The following is a 19,750-nucleotide window of genomic DNA, read 5'->3' as shown; positions in this document are numbered from 1 at the left end:
ATTCTACCACTGACCTGCTGGAGCAGATGGGCCAATGGCGCCACCTGCTGGCCGTTGTGCAATCTGACTCCAACCCCAAGTCCTCTTAGTGAGGACCCGGTGCAGCGCCTGGGGTTGAAAACTGAGACTGAATCCGGGTGGACCTACGTCCCACCTGCCCAGAACAACACACACTTGGTCACATCGTTTCGGGCCTTGCCCTGCCCGGGCGTGAGGCTGAGCAGCAGAGCTGCCTGGAAGGAGCAGTCCTGAGCAGGACCCACTGGTGGGTAGGACCGGCCAGTGAGGGAAGGAAACCTCCATCAAAGCCAGCTGGGTGCCGGTGGACACAGAGTCTGTCTGTGCAAACCCACGGGCCAGGGCGTCTTTGGGACCAGGAAGGAGCTGAGTGTTGCAGACTGGTAGACGCAGTTGGTCAGAAATTTGTGAAGGCCTCCGGGTCTTCCCCCTGCCCCCCTCTCCTGCTGAAGTGTCTACCCTGGGCTGCCCACTGAAGCTTCAGGCAGCCTCTGTCTCCAGGAAACAGGGGCAGGGGCGGGGGCTTGGCTCCAAAAGGGCAAGGGGGCTCCAGGAGCAGGAGGGACTATGGGAACCAGCCAGGCTGTTGCAGCCCCTCTAAGAGGGGCCTGCCCACAGCCCGAGGGACCGATCAGTTCTGGGCCAGTCTCCGCAGCCACGCCACAGCTTGGCTGCTTGTCAGTGGGCTGTGTTCCTGCAGAGGAGAGTAGCGGTGAGGCCAAGCGCTGCAGCCTGTCCCGCCCTATATGCCCTCCTGGGCAAGGTCAGCGCAGGCTCAGGGGCTCCGCAGCCCTGTAGTAACGAAAGGACAAGGGGCTTCTCCTCCCCAGCCAGCCAGGCCTGGTGCCACTCAGGTCGGTCTGGGGCACCCCTGCCCTCCCTCGGCCAGGCAGCAGGTGGGGCACAGATGCGCAGCGGGTCCCCACCCCTCCTCCCACCTCCCTGTCCCCTGCCCCCCCCCCCACGCAGCTCAAGTCCAGCTGTGGCCTGTGGCTGGACACTTGGGCTCTCCCAGCGCTCGCCCTCTGCTGTGTGGCCTCCCTTGGCCCCTCCTCTGAGCAGGGCGGCTACGAGCCGTCAAGGTCGGGACTTGCGGAGCCCCGCGCCGGGCAGCCCGCTGGATGAGGGGCGGCGCCTGTCTTATCGTCGTCACCGTGGATCCCCGATCCCTGCTCACCACGAACCCGCCACATCAGCTCTCGGAGCCGGAAACCCCATCACTTCCCGCCCGGCCCACTCCCACACCCCCGAGGCCCGGCCCCGCCCCTGGACCCTCGCGGACCCGCCCCTGGACGCTCCCCTGGGCCCGCCCCCGGCCCCGGGGGCCCTACCGGTGCTCACTCCGCCCCTCACCCCTGCGGCCCCGCCCCCGGGTCCTCCTGTCGCGGCCCCGGCCCCGCCCCCGGGCCCGGCCCCAGCCCCTGCCCGCGTTCACGTCGCGCCCCGCCCCTCGCGGCCCCGCCCCTGGCCCCGCCCCCGGCCCGCACGGCTCCTTCTTCGACCCCGGGCCCTGCCCCTGTTCACGTCGCCCCCGCCCCTCTCGGCCCCGCCCCCGGACCCCGCCCCCGGGCCCCGCCCCTGCCGGTGTTCACGTCGCCCCCCGCCCCTCTCGGCCCCACCCTCGGTCCCGGCTCCGGCCCCCGCCCGCGTTCACGTCGCCCCCTCAGCGCCTGCACAGCTCCGCCCCGCGTGGGCACCCGTCAGCCCCGCCCCCGCGGAGGACGCACAAGGTCTGAGCCGCGCGCTGGCGTCATCAGGCGCCGCCTGCGTGGGCGTGGCCAGCTGGGTCCCCGGCCCCAGCGAGCCGCAGACATGGCTCCCGCAGCCGCCGGCCCGGCGGAGGTGGTTCGCGCGGCACAGAAGGACGACTACTACCGCGGCGGGCTGCGGAGCGCGGCGGGCGGCGCCCTGCACAGCTTGGCGGGTGAGCCCGGGCCTGCAGCGGGGGAGAGGGGACCCCAGCGTGCGTCCGGGCAGCGGGCGGGGACCGCGGGGCTGGGGGCGCTGAGCAGCGCGGAGGTGTGAGCGGGAGAAACGGCTTGTGGTTACGTTACACCTCGACTTCTTCTGTACCAAGTAACGTTCTCGGTGCTTCACAAACACTGCCTGTTTAATTCTCAAAACGTCGTTCCCAGGAAGGACTCCGTTGGTGTACCTCGTTTTACGGAGGGAACTCGGGGTTCCGTAGACGCATTTAACTTGCCTGAGGTCACAACCAGCTCTGCGGGGTGGGTTTGATGCCGGACGGCAGTCTCGGCTTGAGTACTTAGTCACCGTCCTACCCTCCCTGCCCTTGTGGCCCTTCCGGGGTCTAGGTACCCTGGCGGGGCCTGAAGGGGGCCATGGCTGCAGGTGGGGAGGTTCTCCGGAGACTGTCAGACAAGGCGGGAGACATGGAGCAGCGCGGAGGCCAGGACCGAGAGAAGAGTGTGGTTTAGGACGGTCTCAGCCTGGTGGAGGGGTGGCTGGACCTTGGCAGCAGGAGGAACCAAGGAAGGATTGGACCCTTACCCCCGCGCCCCCTGCCCCCTCTTCTCTCAGGTGCAAAGAGGTGGCTGGAGTGCAGGAGAGAGGTCGAGCTGCTGTCGGATGTGGCCTACTTTGGCCTCACCACGTTTGCAGGTAGCAGTCCTGGTGGGACCTTGAGACCAGGGAGCCCACAACACACCAAGCCTGGGGGTGGGGGTGCTGCCAGCAGAGTGAGACTCCTGGAGGTGCTTCCCCGTGTCCCTGGAGCTGGCCCAGACGCAGTCTCGGGGGAGGAGGAGGAGAGGCCAGGCCCTGAGCCCCAGCTGGAACCTCTGAAACTCTGAGGGTCACATCTGTGCCCTCCTCTCTTCCTTTTTGTGTTCCTGGGAACCTTTGTCCTCCACTTTGCCCAGAGTGCCATTGGAACTGTTTCTCTGTGGGTTGAGTTCTGTGGTTCAGCGGGGGTCCCAGCACTAAGCCCTGTCACAGGGCAAGGTCAGCGGGGCTCCAGTGGAGCGTCATTCTTCAGAGGAAAGGCAGGGACCTGAAAGCAAAATCCAGTATGAGGAGAAAGAAAAGGATAGCAGGCCCCTGCCTCAGTTTCTCGTGTGGGTCACCCCCACGCCCTCACCCGGCAGGCTACCAGACCCTCGGGGAGGAGTATGTTGGTGTCATCCAGGTGGACCCATCTCGGAGCAGAGTGCCCTCAAGGCTGCGCCGTGGTGTGCTGGTGGTGCTGCACACCATCCTGCCCTACCTTCTGGACAAGGCCCTGCTGCACCTGGAGCTCGAGCTGCAGGCTGATGCCAATGGCGCCAGGCCCTCGCAGGGCAGCCTCGCGCTGGGTGGGCGTGGCCGGTCAGGATCGAGGCACTGGGTGCGCCAGCACGTGGCTGCCCTGACAGAGCAGCAGAAGAGGACGCTCCTGCGGGCTGTTTCGGTGCTCAGGCAGGGCCTCGGCTACCTCCAGCGGCTCCACGTTGCCTGGTTCTACATCCACGGCGCCTTCTACCACTTGGCCAAGAGGCTCACAGGAGTCACTTACGTAAGTCACTGGTGCCGTCCTGACTCGCTCAACTCTGGCTGCTATGTGTTCAGCTTCTGGCAGCTAGCAGGGTCACAGGGTTGGAGCCAAGAAAACATGGTTTTATCGCATCGTATTTGCTAAAAGACCCTAGAAAGTCAACCTTGAGGGTAAGGCACGCCTGCCTCCCTGCAGCCAGCACTTGCACGCCCCCCTGCTGTTTACTCTGAGAAGCTGCCCAAGGCTCCAGGCCCCTGGGCCCCACGCCAGCTCCTTCCCAGCTGCCCTGCCGGAGGGTCAGGTGTAGCGATGTCTCCCGTTACTGCGAGGACGTCCCCTGGTCTGAGCCTGCCAAGCAGTCCCACTTTCCATCCTGTTTCTCACCTGGTGCCTTTGCTTCCGGATTCACCCAGAAAGTCTCAACTCAGGCCCCTGATCACCAGAGGGTTACCCACTCTCTTGCCTCACTTGGCAGCACTGTCCCGAGCACCTGCCTCTCCCCTCTCCAGCCTCAGCCCTCGGCGTGCACACTCATGAGAGCCGACGGCCCCGGCGTCAGCTAGGGCGTGTGCTGAGCTGCTGTAGCAAAGGGCCCGAAAACCAGCCTCAGCCCAGACAGAGGGCTTTTGCTCTCCGGCGGCCTTCTCTGCACAGGCACATGGGGCCTGGTTGGGGGGCTCCTAGCCAAGGGGAGAGAGACCAGAATGGAGGACAGCTGACTTTCCCTGGAAGTCAGGCACATCGCTAGCTACAGTGTCATCTGTGTGGTCTTGTGTCACAGGGGGAGCCAGGCGTCCCGCTAAAACCCAGGAGCGTCTCTGTTCATGTGATAGAGAAGCTGGTTAACAGTATCTGCCTGGAGGGCTTTTCCTCCTGCCCCCCGCCCCCCGGGCTGTTTTTCTCCAGATTCTTTGCCGGTACCTTTTCTCTCTCAGATGTCAGTCCCCCGATGTACCCCCCCACCCCTCAAATCCTCGCCTGCAGCCAGAGGGACTACAGACTGGGAGTCTGGGCAGCCTTCCTTGCCCTCACTCAGCACTCACTCATTCCCCTCGGAAGTGAGGCTCCGAGCTGTCCAGCAGCGGCCCCCACCTGGTGCCCAGAACTTACAGGGTGCTTCTGCCCTCCTCACTCAGCAAGGAGGCCCCATGATCACTCTCTGTCCCCCCACCTTGTGCCAGGAGGGCAGGTTTTGGCGTCACACTCTACCGCCAGGGGGAGGCCTGGCACCCAGGCTGCTCAGTGCGTTGTGCCAGCCGATCGTGTGACTGTCCCTTGGGGTCCTTGACAGCTTCGCGTTCGCTGCCCAGCTACAGAGGACCTGAGGGCTCGAGACAGCTACAGGCTGCTGGGGCTCGCGTCCCTGCTACACCTGGCGCTGTCCGTGGGCCTGCAGCTGCACGGCTTCCGGCAGCGGCAACGCGCCCGGCGGGAGTGGAAGCTGCACCGCGGCCTGTCTCAGCACAGGTGTGGGGATGGCGGGAGGGTGTGGGCCCTAGCTCAGCTGCTCCAGCCCCGGGGGTGGGAGCAAGGGTGGGGGCTGAGCAGGCATTGCCAGGACTCTTGAGGTAAATTTTGGGGTCTCCCTGCCCCACCACCAGGAGCCACATGGAAGAGAAAGCTGTTTCTAGAAACACCATGTGTACCCTGTGCCTGGAGGAACGCAGACACTCCACAGCCACGCCCTGCGGCCACCTCTTCTGCTGGGAGTGCATCACCCAGTGGTGCGACACCAAGGTGGGTGCGCCCAGGGTCAGCAGCTGTGATTCGGGAGCACAGGCTTCATGAGCAGGTGCACAGGCCGGCCCAGGCGGCCGCCCAGGAATCAAGAAGCCTGTCCCAGACACGTCCTAGGAGGGGATGGGAAGGTGGGCCTCTTTCTAAAGCTCCCAGATGAGCTGCTTACAGGACATAGCTGGAGTCAGGGTGCTACAGGTGTGCATCCAGAGGCCTTGCTTGGAGGTGGGGACAGCAGCCTGGCCCTCAGGTTCCATTCCTAGAGTCTTCCCCCGACCCTGCCGCCGCTTGGAAGCCTGGCTCGCCTGCACACACACGGCCCTCTCCAGCTAGACAGATGCCCCGCTGTGACCACCCACATGGGAGCCCTCAGGATGCAGAGCCACCTACTCCAGCCTTTTGAGACCTCGGGGTGGAGACCGTGACCTCCACACTGACTCCAGGGAGGGGTGGGGTTCCTGGGCCCCCACCAGCCCTGCCACCCAGACTCAGCCCAAATCCAGCCTTCTCAGGGCTGACGGTGGGGAGAGCCGCACAGGTGAGGTAGGTAAACAAGGGGCGGGGTGTGGGCCTCACAGTTTAAACGCCCCATCCTCTAACTTGAGGACATTCACCTCCAGCGGTTGGTCAAGGGGCATTCCTCAGAGCCTGTGTCCGGGGTCCACAGTGGCCGTGGCCTCAGAGCCTGGCTGCATCTGACTTAGAATCAGCATCTGTGAAATGTGTGCACCATGTGGGTCCCACTGGATTGTCACACAGCCTCCACTTTGGGGCCCCTGCTCCCCATTTTGAGGGATTCCCTCAAGAACACAGGTGCCGCCTCCAGTAAGCAGCTGGCCCCAGGCAGGAACACCTAGTGCAAGACCAGCAGACCTTACTGGGGACTAGAGAGAATCCGACCGGCCCTTAGGGGCGGGGCCCCTGGGACTGAGCCGGACAGGGCCCCATGTGCTCCTCTCAACACAACCCAGCGTAGTGGCCGGGAGCACCCGTTGCCAGCCCCATCACTGCACAGACAAGACGAGCTGCCTCCCTGGCCTGGCCACTGCTCCCGGCTCCACTCCCCCACCACCCCAGGGTTAAGGCCTTCCCTTCAGGTTTGTGACTTCTGAAAAAAGTGCTTTTTGGAAACGGTCTTCCATTTAAAGTTAATAGACACGTGTGCACGTCCCATGGGGTTATTGCAGATGCCAGTGTGGGAGGGCCTGTGGCGGGGGCTGTGCTGGCCACGGCCTACATGGCCCTCCTCCCCCTTGCAGACGGAGTGCCCTCTCTGCAGGGAGAAGTTCCCTCCCCAGAAGCTTGTCTACCTGCGGCACTATCGCTAACCTGACCGAGGACAGAGGACCCCAGGACTCTTTCTTGGTATCAGGAGAGAAACTCAATCTATTCTCAAAGTTAACTTTACTTGCATAGAAATCATTAAATTCTGAGATTTTATTTCCTGTCACATAAACTACGCCAGCAGCTCAGGGGGAGAGGCTGGATCTACCTGCGGGATGGCAGGTCCGAGGCCTCGGGCTGAGTGTGGGCCCACGCGCAGATGGCAAGCAGCAGCTGGGGCCGAGCCTGCCGGGGGGCTGAGCCGCACCCCCACTGTGGTGCATCTGGGTCACTTCTTCAGGAGCTGGATTCTGTTGGACCGGGTTGCTTTCATCCCTTCCCCAAACCATACAGGTGAAAGTTAGCTTCAGAAATGGGACCAGCCATTCATGTGATGAGAAAATGAGTCTGTATCAGGCACAGTTGGGGTTTGGCCTGAATGGGCAAGTGTGGAGAACAGCGGACAGCAGGGCTTACCCACTGGCCAATCCGCCTACCCCAACGACCTGGAAACCTTGCCCTCAGAGGCAGGCTTCTGGTGGCTCGGCCACATCCATTCACAGGAGTACAAAGACTCCAAGGAGGTGTATCTCCACCTGAGATGTGTGGCTCATACCTTTTAATACATGTTCCAGTTTGTTTCCCATTTTAGAACACAGAATCTGCATCTTGGCTGGGGTCTGCTCAGAGCTCCGCGGTGCAGAGCCAGCCTGCACCTAACCCATAGCTGCCTCTCAGAGCTCAGCTCTCCCTGAGGCCTGGGCAGGCTGGCTGCTCACACCAGGTCACCCCTTGTCCAGCCTACTTCCTGCCACCTTTTTGTCACTTTCAGGTCTTTAAAAGTATGTAACTTGTGCCGGAGACTGGACTTTGCCATAAGCTCTCTTAAGAAACGAACTCCACAGGAGCGTAGGTATATTAAGAAGGCTGTCAGGGTGAACTGAAGATCACATTTCATAAAGGGCAAGAACCTGTGGTCAGGATGTCCCGCCCCCTGTGCGAGGCTGTGGCCCAGGCTTCTGGCAGAGGCCTATGCAGACCATTCCAGGATCTGAGCGGACACAGCCGTCCAGGAACGCATTGCTCCACACTCCTCGGTTACTACAGGCCGGGCAACTGAGACAGGTCACCGTGACCACAGGCCAGACTGAGGAGGAGCCCCGAGAGGGGCCCCATGCTTCCTGAGGCCCTTTGTGTACGCCCTGACCAAGCGCAGACCGTTTCCCATCACATTTTAGGCCTGAGCATTTACCAGGAAAACGGTATGAAAAAAGTGTCCAGAGTTTCAACATCTCACACGCCACAACGTTGTATCAAAGATACTGATCCAGAATACCATTTAAGTACCGAGATTAAAATACAGGATCACGTATGTAAAAGGTCTTCGTATGGCCTCTTAAAAGAGCTGCTCAATTTCAGATATCTGCAAAAATTGGCCCAAAAAAGCCAGACAATAATAAGCACATTCAGTGCCTAAAACCCTAAGACAGATGGGAAACTGGGAAGAGGTACAAGTTTGCAGTTCCTGAGACCAGGAAGACACCCATGGGCCTGCCCCTCAGCACCTGTGCCCCAGTGACCCGCCCAGCTCAGTGCTTGCTCACAGGCAGTGAGCTGTCGTGTTTCAGATAAAGACTCCACAAGAAAGGGGACACTGTCTTTAATAAAGTTGGAATTAAAAAGTCACTTAGTAAAATGTTACGAGTATTTGTTTTTATCACATCAAAAAAGTTGACATGCGGGTCAGAGTTCTGTTTTCCCGTAGAAAGTGAGAAGCCGTGTGTTAAAACCCACAAACTGGTCTGCCCTTGCCCACTGTTTCTGTAAAGGGGCCACTGCATGAGAACTTCAAATTAATCAGAAACAACTCTTCAGGTATCAAAGAAATGTGTCAAAATAATTCCAAACAATTAAAATATAATATATATATTTATAATTCCAGGCCCTCAAAAGCAATCATGGTAATTGAGAACAAAGTTTTGAGTCATTATGATAAGAGACCAACTTTAAACATCTCTGGTGAGATGAAAGTGGGAAACTCGCATTAGAACCCCAGAGTTACTTGGAAATCACCTTTCAAATGTTCTTCCAAAGCACAGGAATCAGGTTAGCATCATCCTCCAGCCGGGCGACGTGGCCACGGGCGTCCAGGGTGGGGGCGGCTGGGGCACAACCCGGCTCCTTCCGTGTAGGTCTGTTCCACGGCCGCCCAGCAACAGAGTTCGCCCGCCCCTCCCCACGCCCCCACCCGATTGTCCACCCAGGCAGCAGTTTACTAGAATTCTGTCCATTTGAACACTTGAATGTCACTGAAAAATAAATCAATGCAATTTGGTTTAAATGTCAGTTTCTTCAAGAACCTGATATTTCAGTTACAAATAATTGAAGCTCCTTTTTAAAAAGAAAATTCGACTCCCTCGAAATCAACTACTTTACGTGAAGGAAGAAGGCATTGTTACAATGGCTCAGAACCGCCCTCCGACTCCGCTGGGCCCGGCCGAGCACCTAGCTCGCAAACGTCTTGCCTGCGTCGTCCTTCCCCCTGTACGTCCTCTTGCCATGCGTGAACGGGATGTACCGGTACTTTATCATGTGCTGGGGACAAACAGACTCACTTTAGAGTGGCTTCACGATGAACTGTTTTCTCCAAATCTGCATCCTGATCTTCTCTACACACACGGCAAGGAAACCAGGGTTCCAATAACCTCGAGTCCCCTCCCCACCAGTGACACAGCCCCTCCAGAGCCCACGGAGCTGGCCGAGCTCACTGGAAATCCCGAGGGTCTGGGAAAGATTTCCCGACCCCTTGCATGCAGGAAGGGCTAGGGCTGGGCTGGGCAGCCCTATGATACACCCAGGGGGGTGGGGATAAAGCTGCCCTGGGGGCTGTTTGAGGGTAATGTTGGCGTAACACGCTGACTGGCCGGTGGGCCCTGGGCTCTGAGCCCCCAGGACATGCCAGTGAGGACAGCATGGGAGAACCGAGGGCGCTCCCACCAGGCCCCCAGGGAGCGGTTTGTGTGCTCGACAGCTGCACCGCTGGACAGGTAAGTGTCTGCGGAAAGGGGCTGCGCCGTGTCCCTGTTGCACAGAGCTTCAGGACGCTCCAAGTACAGACAAACAAGACCCAAGCGGGGCTCTCAGCGCCTCCCAGGGCAGCAGTGCCCACCCGCGCTCACCTTTATTTGCCTCTTCATGGTGATACAGAAAAGCATGATGAAGTACATCACCAGGATGGGCCAGAACACGGGGACATTGAAAGCCTCAAAGAAGGTGCAGGCCATGGCCACGAGGATGCCCTTGGTCGCCGCATGCCTTAAAGTAGGGGAGGTTAGTGCCACCAGCTGCCCCGCCACCTGGGGCCACGGCAGTATCCCTACTTGGGGCAGTAGGGGCGTGGTGTGTGTTTCCTACAGAGTGCACCGCATGTAACTACAAACACAGCATTCCCTCGGTCCCTTTAAAGGCCCCAGTTTCCTTCCAAAATTATAGAGTATGAAACATTCAGCAAAGAGGTGCAACTGCTCAGGCCAACTTGGGCGTCTCTCGTCTGCCACCTGGAATACGCCCCATACACCTGGCAGGCCCCTCCCCTGGGCTGTGCATCGCTGAGATCCTGGCAGCACCCAGGCGGCTCCCTCCAGCTCAGGGCCCAGCCCGCCAGCCGGACTCCTGGCGCTACTGAAAATGCTCCTCAGCACTCCCCTTTCCTACAGGACAAAGGCCAACTTCCCTGGGGGACTTGCAGGGCCGTCTTGCCTGCCTTCTGCTCCCTCGCCAGCAGTGCCCTCACTCCAGCCCTTCCCGCACAGCCGGCAGACTTGCAGAGTGCCTGCCACATCCCACACACAGCGCCAAGAACACAAAGTAAAGGTGTGGCAGCTTTTCCCTTCGGGTTTTTGCTCCAACAAATAGAGGACAGACGAGGTCACAGCCTTCATGTGGTGGGGGTCCCCTTCATGCATGCTTCACGCATGAGAGCAGGGCTCACCTGTCCACCTGTCACGTGCATCCTCGTGCAACATCACACAAATGTCACTGCCTCCAGGAGGCCTGGGGGACAAGTCAAGTCCCATCCAAGCCCCACCCCAGAGCACAGCACTTCCAGTGAAAGCAGACTGCCCCAAGGCTACACGAGCCCTGCCTCTGTAAAGACACCCCGAGCAGGAGGGCGAGGGAGGTGGTCCACTCATGCCAGCAACTAGAAGGGGTGCGGTGCGAGGGGCAGCACACAGGCTGGCCGGTCTGTGCAGGGCAGCCAGAGCCTGGACACGCATCCCTCCCAAGGCCCACATCCGAACATACCCCGGACCCTCCGCCCCAGAAGCAGCTTCTCTTTGGCTAGTTCCAAAGGGCCACCAGGCACTGGGCTCTCCTACAGGGGTCCCTGTGACCTGCCTCCACGCCCCGCCAAGGACAGCAACTCGCATTTTGAATGTTCAAAACACACACACACACACAATAAAACTCTCGTTTCTTTCAGAAGTCTTTGCTGGCTAACTAAAACAAAAACCCTCTGTTCTCACTCTTATTAGCCACACTGAGGACAAATGTCTTTCTCAACTACCCTTAGAAATTAACTCACCAAAATTTAAACTCTGGAAGCCTTCGAATAAAAGGCCGGAACTCCTCGTTCTGTTTGGTTGGTAATGAGGGGCCATCATCTGAAAGGCAGAATGTCAGTGAGATGGAGCAGGCGCCTCATCCACCTGCCCCCATCACATTTATAAGTTTCCCCCAAAGCTTCTGAACTAGCAGCCTAACGCATAAAACACACATTTATGTTATTTAACCAAACGTAACACGGGAAACCTTCAACTGATTTAGAAATCAATTCATTGCTTTAGAAGATTCAGAATAGAATTTCTTTTTTAAAAGAACTACACATTTTAAATGACTGCATAAAATTAAACTGCAGACCAATTTTCAGACACACATCAACTGTAGCACACAAAGGCACACAGGGAAAATGAGAACATTTAGGGAAAAGGAGCGGAGACACACAAAGCTTTATCTGCTGAGAGTCCAACTCAGAACAGCTGCCCCCCACACTGATTCCCCCCCCCCACTGAGCCCTCCTGGCTGAGCTCCCCGCCCAGTGCTGAGCCCTCCCACACAGAACCTCCCAGCTGAGTCCCCCACATGCTAAGTCCTCCTGGCTGAGCACCCCCCCAAAGCTGAGCCCTCCTGGCTGAGCCCCCCATGCTGAGCCCTCTTGGCTGAGCATCCCCCAATGCTGAGCCCCCAGCTGAGTCCCCCACCATGCTAAGCCCTCCTGGCTGAGCAACCCCCCAACACTGAGCACTCCTGAGCCCCCCTGGCTGAGCCCCCTCCATGCTGAGCCCCACCCCACCCCCGCTGAGCCCTCCTGGCTGAGCCCCCCCCACTGAGCTGGGTACAGGCAGGCACCCTCCCCAGCTACACACACCAACTGAGGCCTATAGAGAAGCTCTCCTAATCATCTTCTAATTGCCCCAAATGGCAACAAATGGGAGTGTTGTTTCCTTTCGCATTTTCATTGAATACTCCACAGAGAAAAACCACAGGCTTCTGGTCAGGACTGGAGCAGCCTGGAGAAGACAGCTTGTACTCAGGAAGTACTGCCGTCACAAGGAGAATCCGTGGGCAGACAGCTGTGCCTGGGTTTTTCTGACAGCGGCGACACGTGTTGGCAGGAGTGACCGAGTCTCCACAGGTCTGTACCCCTCCCCCTCCCCCTCCCCCTCCCCGGCTGGACAGTCAGGTGTGGACGTGGCCCTCCTACCTGGCCCGGGTATGGCCAGGAACAGTTTAAGCCGAGAACTTTTCAACCTGTCATCCTGGGAAATCAGGGAGCGCCACCACCCTCAACGGGGCCCAACCGTGGATGGTGAGGATCCCAGTGGGCACTTTTGGGCACAGCAATCTGCCCGTGGAAACCTCTGGGTGCCCAGGAAGAGGACCTACCCAAGGAGCATAGACAGGACTTGAGAACAGGCGGGCTCTTCGGCAGGAGTGCCACCCCTGCTCCCACGCGACCCTGGCCAAGTCGCGTGACCCCGGGTGCCTCCGCTTCCTCATCCACAACAGAGTAGCAGGAATACCCACCCCGCATGATGCGTGACGACTAAGGTTTAATGTCTCAATCTACACCCAAGTGTATCCTCACTGAGGTTCTAAGTACATTTTAAACACCAAGAGGACAGTCTCAAAAGTTCGGATTTCAAAGGTTTCTAGAGAAAATGAGGCATCTGTGAAGTGTACAAAATCACAAAGCTCCCGAAGAGACAGAACCAAGCAGACGATCTCTACTATACCTGAGTCCTCCATCAAGGAAGGGTCCACTTTGGGCGAGAGAAAGGCTATGAAAAGATTGAGATGGTAGATCCCCAAGGCGTAGGTCACGATGTACCAGCCCTGCAAAAGAGGAGCGCTCAGTCAGTGACGCAGCCCAGCGCCCGCGCCCTGAACCAGCCCCCCAGCGTTCCAGTAACTCACGACCTTGTTTTAGCTCAACCTCAAAGCATGCACAACGTACTTCCAGTCGGGAGATTGCAACAAGTGGCAAGGAGGCACAGTGAACATCAACTATGACAGTTTATCTCAAATTACTTTGTAAGTGTGACAGCGGATAAGCCACGGTGCAAACAGTAAACTTCTGCAAGGGTCCCGGTGGATGCACGGAGCACCTGAAGCCACCAGCTCCCCACCAGTGATGCAGGAAGGGAGGCTTTCCCCAAAGCCACACACCTGAGCTGGACCACACCACTGGGCAGGTGTAGATCGTACATTGAAGGACACTGGCATGTACACCTGGCCCGGACCCTGCCTCACCGATGGCTACCTGACCCAGAAGATAGGATCTGAGCCATCACTCAGGATGTGCTGGCTATTATTCCTTCTGGTGGGCCCCCCATACCACCACACACCGGTCAGGGCTGTTAATCATCTTTGCCCAGAAGAAATCCAGAACCGGAAAATCAGGAAATCAAGAATGAGGTTAAAAAAAACGTGGAGGGGTGCCTGGGTGGCTCAGTCAGGTTAAGCGTCTGCCTTCAGTTCAGGTCATGATCTCAGGGTCCTGGGATTGAGTTCCATATGCAGCTCCCTGCTCAGCGGGAAGCCTGCTTCTCCCTCTCCCACTCCCCCTGCTTATGTTCCCTCTCTCGTTGTGTCTTTCTGTCAAATAAATAAAATCTTTTTTTTTAAAGATTTTATTTATTTATTTGAGAGAGCAGTGAAAGAGGGAACACAAGCAGGGGGAGTGGGAGAGGGAGAAGCAGGCTTCCCACTGAGCAGGGAGCCCAATGCGGGGCCCGATCCCAGGACCCTGGGATCATGACCCGAGCTGAAGGCAGGAGCTTAACAACTGAGCCACCCAGGCGCCCCTTAAATCCATTTTTAAAAGCATCAAGTTTACCCTATTAGACCAGAATGCACTGCATTATCAATTTTAAAAGCCTAAAAAACGTGCATGCAAACAAGAGGAAATCCTTCTGTCTTAAAACTTTTCAAGTCTGAGAACTACAGACTAGATGTGGAAAGTTCCCGTAGCTTCATGCTGCAGAGCCACACCTGAGGGGCACCAGATCAGGTGCAGACTTGGTTCCGAAGACAACTGCATCCCCATCCCACCTGCACCCCTAAATCGAGGTCTCCGGGTCACTCTTTCCATTAGAGAATGGACCAAGTTCCCATTCCAACAACAACAATCCTAACAACAATTACAGTAAATTTGAAGTCAATTTTAGCTGGCCACGCAGGCTGCGTCCTGCCACCCTGAACCCTCCTACTCTAGAAATAAGAGGGAAAAACCCAAATCCCACCCAGGGCCACATTTGGACAGTGTGGACATGGCAGGGGCCCGGCTCCCAGCCCACACCTACCTGCAGGAGGTAAACTCGAATCATATAGACGAAGCTCAGGCCCAGTGTCACCACCCATCGCACGGCTGTGTAAGGCGTGGACTTGTCTAGCCAGGACTGATAGATCTAGAAAGACAGGAGTTAACACGCGCTGTGGACTGCAGAGCACACTTCCCATGAGCACCAACTTCGGACTTTAAGTCAGCAACACAAAGCAATGACTATTAACCCAAATTCCTGAAACAGGCCCACCCCTGAAGCAAAAATAGTACAGAACGATCTCTCACAGCAGCCAATCCTATAGCATCAGCCTGAGGGGTCGTTATGAGGTCACCTAACCTCACCCAGAGAGCACGAAGAGTGTGGGCACCTTACATGGGGCTCACGCTCAGAGTCCCGCCCCTCCCAGAGCTGGCCCCAGCCCTGCCCAGCAGCCACAGGGAGCCCCTGCCTCTGCTCTCAGGACAGTCAACCACAGCCTGACCTCCAGCAGGTGTGGAGCTAGGGCATGGTGGAGTTTCCGGAAGGAATCGCTGGTCTTACCCATATAGGCACAGGCATTGTGTGCAAGTACACATAATTAGCAGACATATATGCATTGTTTAATATTAATTTTGTAACTAATTTTAATTTTTAAACTTAATTTATGAAAAAGTTCAACTGTTCATAAAACCAAAAGTACCCACAGCCTGGCTTGAATAATTATGAAGTTTTCCAAATGTTCTTTTTTAATTTTAAGAACATACATTTTTAATTCTAAGCCAAAACATCAGTATACACAACTGTTCACTGAACTCAGCGTCTGGACGTAGCAGCTTCAGGCCCCACAGACTACAGGAGGCCTCAGCACAGCACACAGGTACACCCACAGGTCAGTGCAGAGCTGGGCCGGGGACGCGGAGGCGGTGGCCAGGAGGGAGGGCAGTAAGCACACGGCGGCAGCCGCCACCAAGGCCACACCGCCCAGGAGCTAAGAAGGGTTTTCAGCTTTTTAAAGGTTGTTGGGGGAAAAAAACCAGAAAACAAGTGTAGGGCAGAACATAGGTGGCCTCCAAGGCCTAAACACTGTTTGGCCCTTTACAGAGGACAGAAGACGCGAGCACATTTGCAGCAGAGGGAAAGCGAGCAGCTAGCGCACCGGTGCCCCACAGACACACATCCCAAGGTCGACCGTTTCTCACTCAGTTCATCTGTTCAAGTCAGTTCTTCAATTCATCCACCAAAAAAAAAAACCAACCTGTCCAAGTCTTGTGAAAAATCTGTACACCACAGAAGGCTTCCCATGGACAGAATCTCCAACGCTGTCACCTTCGGACATTCTGTAACTGAGAAACATACAAAATACTTTAAATAAAAATGTTCAAGGATCTCATCACTTTGCCCTATTTCCACCAACACGATCAAGCAAATTTTTTCAGTATTCACTACTTCTTTCTGGGTGTCTTTGCCAGGAGTTGTCCAGGGAAAAGAAACAAGCAAGAGGGGTGCCTGCGTGGCTCGGTCGGTCAAGTGTCGCCTTGTGATTTTGGCTAAGGTCATGATCTCAGGGTGGTGAGATGGAGCCCCACATCAGGCTCTGCACTCAGCAGGGAGTCTGCTTGAGATTCTCTCTCTCCCTCTGCCCTCAACTCACCGCACGTGCGTGCTCTAAAATAAATAAATAAAATCTTAAAAAAAAAAAAGAAACGAGCAAGAGACTCCGGTGGACAGCCAGAATGGTGCATGACATGCAAAGCAGCACTGGGTGGACTTCTGTTTCTGCTAATGTCACCTGGCCCGCGCTCCTCCTGCTGGTCCTCAGGAGCTGCCCTTGCTGACCATGGAGTCCCGTGGACACACTTTCCCTGGGGCTGGTCCACACCACAGGCCACTGCACCCCCAGGCCTCCCTCCTCCGGTCTATTCCTAGGGCCTCCCCCCGCCCCCCGGCAGCCCCTCTCTCCAGGCCCGGGCTCTGTCCAGGCTGCCCCCCAGGGTACCAGCAGCCAGCTGTGCAAGCCCTGGTCCTCTCAGGGCCCAGTCCTCCGCTCCACGAACAGGAAGATGCCACCCAATTCCCAGCGAAGGGAGCCGTCTGTGCCCCAGTTCGTCATCTGTAAGTGGAATTGATCGTATCTGCTCCTATTTCAACATGCTGTTGTGGATTCCATGAGGAATGAACTGATGAGAACCCAGATAACCAAGTGAGCTTAATCACTCCTACCTTACTAAGGACGATCGAGCCTCAAATAGTTTAAGCCACTTGCCCAAGGTCAGGAGCTGCTCTGCCAGACCTCAGCCTCTCTATCCGAGCACACTGCCACCCAAAACAGATGACTGAGGTGCTGGTGAAGACACCTGGGCAAAGCTCACCGCTGCCCCCCAAACGTGTGCGCAGCACCTGCCCCACGGTTGGAGCGTGGAAGCAGACACAGACTCTGGCTCCACGCCGGTGTCCGAGGCCCCTGAGCTGTACGGCAGCCTAGGCTCAGCCTCATCTGGCCAATGGCACTCACGGACACAGCAGTCCTTCACATGCACACAGGAGAGTGAGGCTCACAACGGCTGCAGGGGCCCCACTGGCCAGCCTGCTCACACAGGGCTACAAAAGCCGAACCCACACCTGCCCAGGCGGTGCTTCTTAGTCACATCCTCACGGTGAGCGCTCGGAACATCCTCTTTTTTTTTTTTTAAAGATTTTATTTATTTATTTGACAGAGAGATAGAGCCAGAGAGCACAAGCAGAGAAAATGGCAGAGGGAGAGGGAGAAGCAGGCTCTGCACTGAGCAGGGAGCCCAATGCGGGACTCGATCCCAGGACGCTGGGATCACGACCTGAGCCGAAGGCAGACGCTCAACCATCTGAGCCACCCAGGCGCCCAGAACATCCTCTTTCTGAGATGAAGTCAGCAGGCTCATGTGACCCTAGACCTCAAGTGAAAAACTTTCAATTACAGCTGAGATATTAAGACCACCTGACTAGCCCCCCAGCACCAAGTCTGCGTTACAGGTGTAACCGTGATTCCATAAGTGTCATAAGGATGGGCAGAGGGCCAGGAGTGTCAAGGAGGTGAGGGGGAAATGCTCTTTGCCCTCACGAGAGACACAGGAAGTACAGATAAATGACTGAACTGAGCCGATGAATTATGGCCCCCAGGGCCCCATCTCTTCAGGAGGTGCATTTTTACACTCAGGTGAGAGAATCCCGTATTTTAAGAGGGCCTAAATTAAAACTCATTCCCTAGGATGGCTTGCTTCCCTGTTTAGGCCAAAGCCAGGCCTGCAGAAAGCTACGTCAGTAATACTCCTTAACCTGTGGATCCTCACAAATTTTCTATTCTTTTACTTATTTATGACCAAATCCTTACCCATAAAACCCTTTACTTGAACTGAAGTAGGAAAAGCAGTATTAGAACACGCCTGGTGAACCCTGGAAGCATGCAATCTAGCTAGAGATGTCTGCTTCTTTCAGATGAATGTGCAGAAATTATTCCAAACACGACAGCCAGCCAGCCTCTGCTTGTCTGACAAGCAACATATCCATCGTTACATGACTCTCCACGTCTCGAGGAGACTGTCACAGCAACATGAAGCAAGTGAACTCTGGAGTCAAGCATTCTCCTTCTAGAGTCCAGTTCGGTCACTTTCTAGCAGGACGGCCCAAGTGACCCCTCATTCCAATCTGCGAAACGGGGTGAGAGCAAATGCACCCTCCTCAAAGGCTTCTCTCGGGGAGTCAGCTGTGTGAGCCTCAGAGCCTGGCACCGAGGGAGCGTGATGGCCTCTCAGATGTGCTGGGCCCTGCCTCGCACCAGCCCGTCTCCGATCCCCTTCCCTCTGCTCAGTTTGAAGGCCACCTCTGCAGAAAGGCCCGCCCCACCAACAATCCCTAAGTCACATCACCCTGTTTTTATTTCATGTAACAGTCATTTTCTGATTTTCATTCTATTTCTCTATTTCCTCCTATTAGAATACAAGCCTCTTCAGGGGGAACCTTGTCTGGGCCACTGCTGCGCCCTGCCACCTAAGAAGGCCCGTTATCCAGCAGGTAATCAGCAAATTACCTGCCGGATTCAACTGTTTTATGCTCAGGCGCGCACACGCGCGCGCGCGCGCACACACACACACACACACACACACACACACACACACACACACACACACACACACACGAGTAAAAAGCAAAATAAAACCATTCCAAAGATCGTGAGTGTCACGCCTGAAACTGTGCACAAAACTCTCCGTGTGCCTAGTCCTGGGGCCCCACTTGCCCCAGTGTCTGCACTACTCAAATAGCAAGCACGGCATTTAAAGGATTATAAGCCTCTGCCAGGCATCCGGATCATCCACGCTTCGCTCCTCCTCCCTCGCTTCGCTCCTCCTCCCTCGTTCCTCCTAGGTCCGGTGCAGAGCAGTTTCACCTGCAACCTCTGGTGCCGTTCCCTCCGCTGAAATGCCCTTCCAGCCGTCACCTACTCATTCTTAGCAAAACCGCCTTCCCCGTCCAGGGCTCCTCCCGCCTCTGGGCATGACCCTCCTGGAGGTCTCCACCTGGCCCTGACCACAGCGCAGCTGGCCGAAGTCACCTCCTGCGCTCTACAGGAGCTGGGTCTCAATCACCGAGGGCCCTGCTCACTCCCGGGGGAGTCTATCCCCGCGAAGTGAAAGACCAACCCCACTGAGAAGAACGAGTTTCGGGGAAACTTCAGGACTCCCAAGCCGCCTCTACTCTGAGGACACGAGGGAGCGGAGCCCCGAAGAAGGTTCACCGGCGAGGGCGGCTGTGGGCTGTGCGACCCCCGCCGCGGGAGCACCGTCGGATGCAAAGTCGGCCTGGAGAACTTTGGCTCTTGCGACCGTAATTTGCAGTATTTCCAGAGATCACCTTGGGCAACCTAACTCTTCGTCTCGACGCTCTCCTACCCAAACCCTACAGACAAGCCACAGCACCGAGTGAGGACCCGACAAGGAAGAGCGAACGTCAGCGCACGAGCCGGGGTGGGCAGCCAACCCCTCCCGGGCCGCGCCCGCCAGTGCGGGCGGGGGCGGTCCCTGCGCGCCCCCGGGGGGCCCGGGACCCGCGGCCTCAGCCCCCACCCGGCCTAGCCCGCCGCCCCGCCCGCCCGCCCGCCCGGACCCCCGCCGCCCGCCGGCACCTCGCCGCTCCCTGCGGCCGAGCGCGGTCTCCGAGGGCCGCGGGAAGGAGGACGCGGGCAGGCAGCCGCGCCGGCGCTTCGCACGGTCCGGGAAGGGCCAGCTGAGCACTTCCGCTCTGTCCTGTGCGGCACCGCCTCCGGAGCCTCCAAGATGGCCGTCGGGGAGGAGCCGAGAGCCTCCAACCATTTCCGCTTCCGGTG

At 57.3% G+C, this 19,750-nt stretch overlaps 2 protein-coding genes across 6 annotated transcripts; one reads left to right on the top strand and one right to left on the bottom strand.

Annotated features, from left to right (window-relative positions):
* The first annotated feature begins 1,795 nt into the window (after positions 1 to 1,795).
* On the top strand, positions 1,796 to 8,070 carry PEX10 (peroxisomal biogenesis factor 10). 3 transcript variants are annotated; one of them, XM_027598784.2, is made up of 6 exons: positions 1,796 to 1,942; positions 2,560 to 2,640; positions 3,126 to 3,532; positions 4,803 to 4,978; positions 5,113 to 5,248; positions 7,404 to 8,070. In XM_027598784.2, the coding sequence occupies exons 1-6, from the start codon at positions 1,831 to 1,833 to the stop codon at positions 7,419 to 7,421; spliced, it is 930 nt and encodes a 309-aa protein (XP_027454585.1). In that variant the 5' UTR covers positions 1,796 to 1,830; the 3' UTR covers positions 7,422 to 8,070. The 3 variants fall into 3 exon arrangements, with proteins under 3 accessions (XP_027454585.1, XP_027454581.1, XP_027454573.1); XM_027598780.2 differs by having other exon boundaries at positions 6,528 to 8,070; XM_027598772.2 differs by having other exon boundaries at positions 6,508 to 8,070.
* Positions 8,071 to 8,481: 411 nt separating this feature from the next.
* On the bottom strand, positions 8,482 to 19,691 carry RER1 (retention in endoplasmic reticulum sorting receptor 1). Of its 3 annotated transcripts, none has more exons than XM_027598798.2 (7): positions 19,550 to 19,691; positions 15,653 to 15,740; positions 14,437 to 14,541; positions 12,868 to 12,967; positions 11,157 to 11,235; positions 9,751 to 9,886; positions 8,482 to 9,166 (listed from the first exon to the last, which is right to left on the bottom strand). In XM_027598798.2, exons 2-7 carry the CDS (start codon positions 15,731 to 15,733, stop codon positions 9,077 to 9,079), a joined length of 591 nt encoding a protein of 196 aa, XP_027454599.1. In that variant the 5' UTR covers positions 15,734 to 15,740; positions 19,550 to 19,691; the 3' UTR covers positions 8,482 to 9,076. The 3 variants fall into 3 exon arrangements, with proteins under 3 accessions (XP_027454599.1, XP_027454618.1, XP_027454610.1); XM_027598817.2 differs by having other exon boundaries at positions 15,653 to 15,734; positions 19,550 to 19,681; XM_027598809.2 differs by lacking the exon at positions 19,550 to 19,691 and adding an exon at positions 17,762 to 18,505.
* Between the last annotated feature and the right edge of the window lie 59 nt (positions 19,692 to 19,750).

The sequence above is a fragment of the Zalophus californianus genome, chromosome 4 (assembly GCF_009762305.2).
Source record: "Zalophus californianus isolate mZalCal1 chromosome 4, mZalCal1.pri.v2, whole genome shotgun sequence".
Lineage (NCBI taxonomy): Eukaryota > Metazoa > Chordata > Mammalia > Carnivora > Otariidae > Zalophus > Zalophus californianus.
Note: the sequence above shows the minus strand (reverse complement) of the source record. Positions and strands in the feature narration are given on the sequence as shown.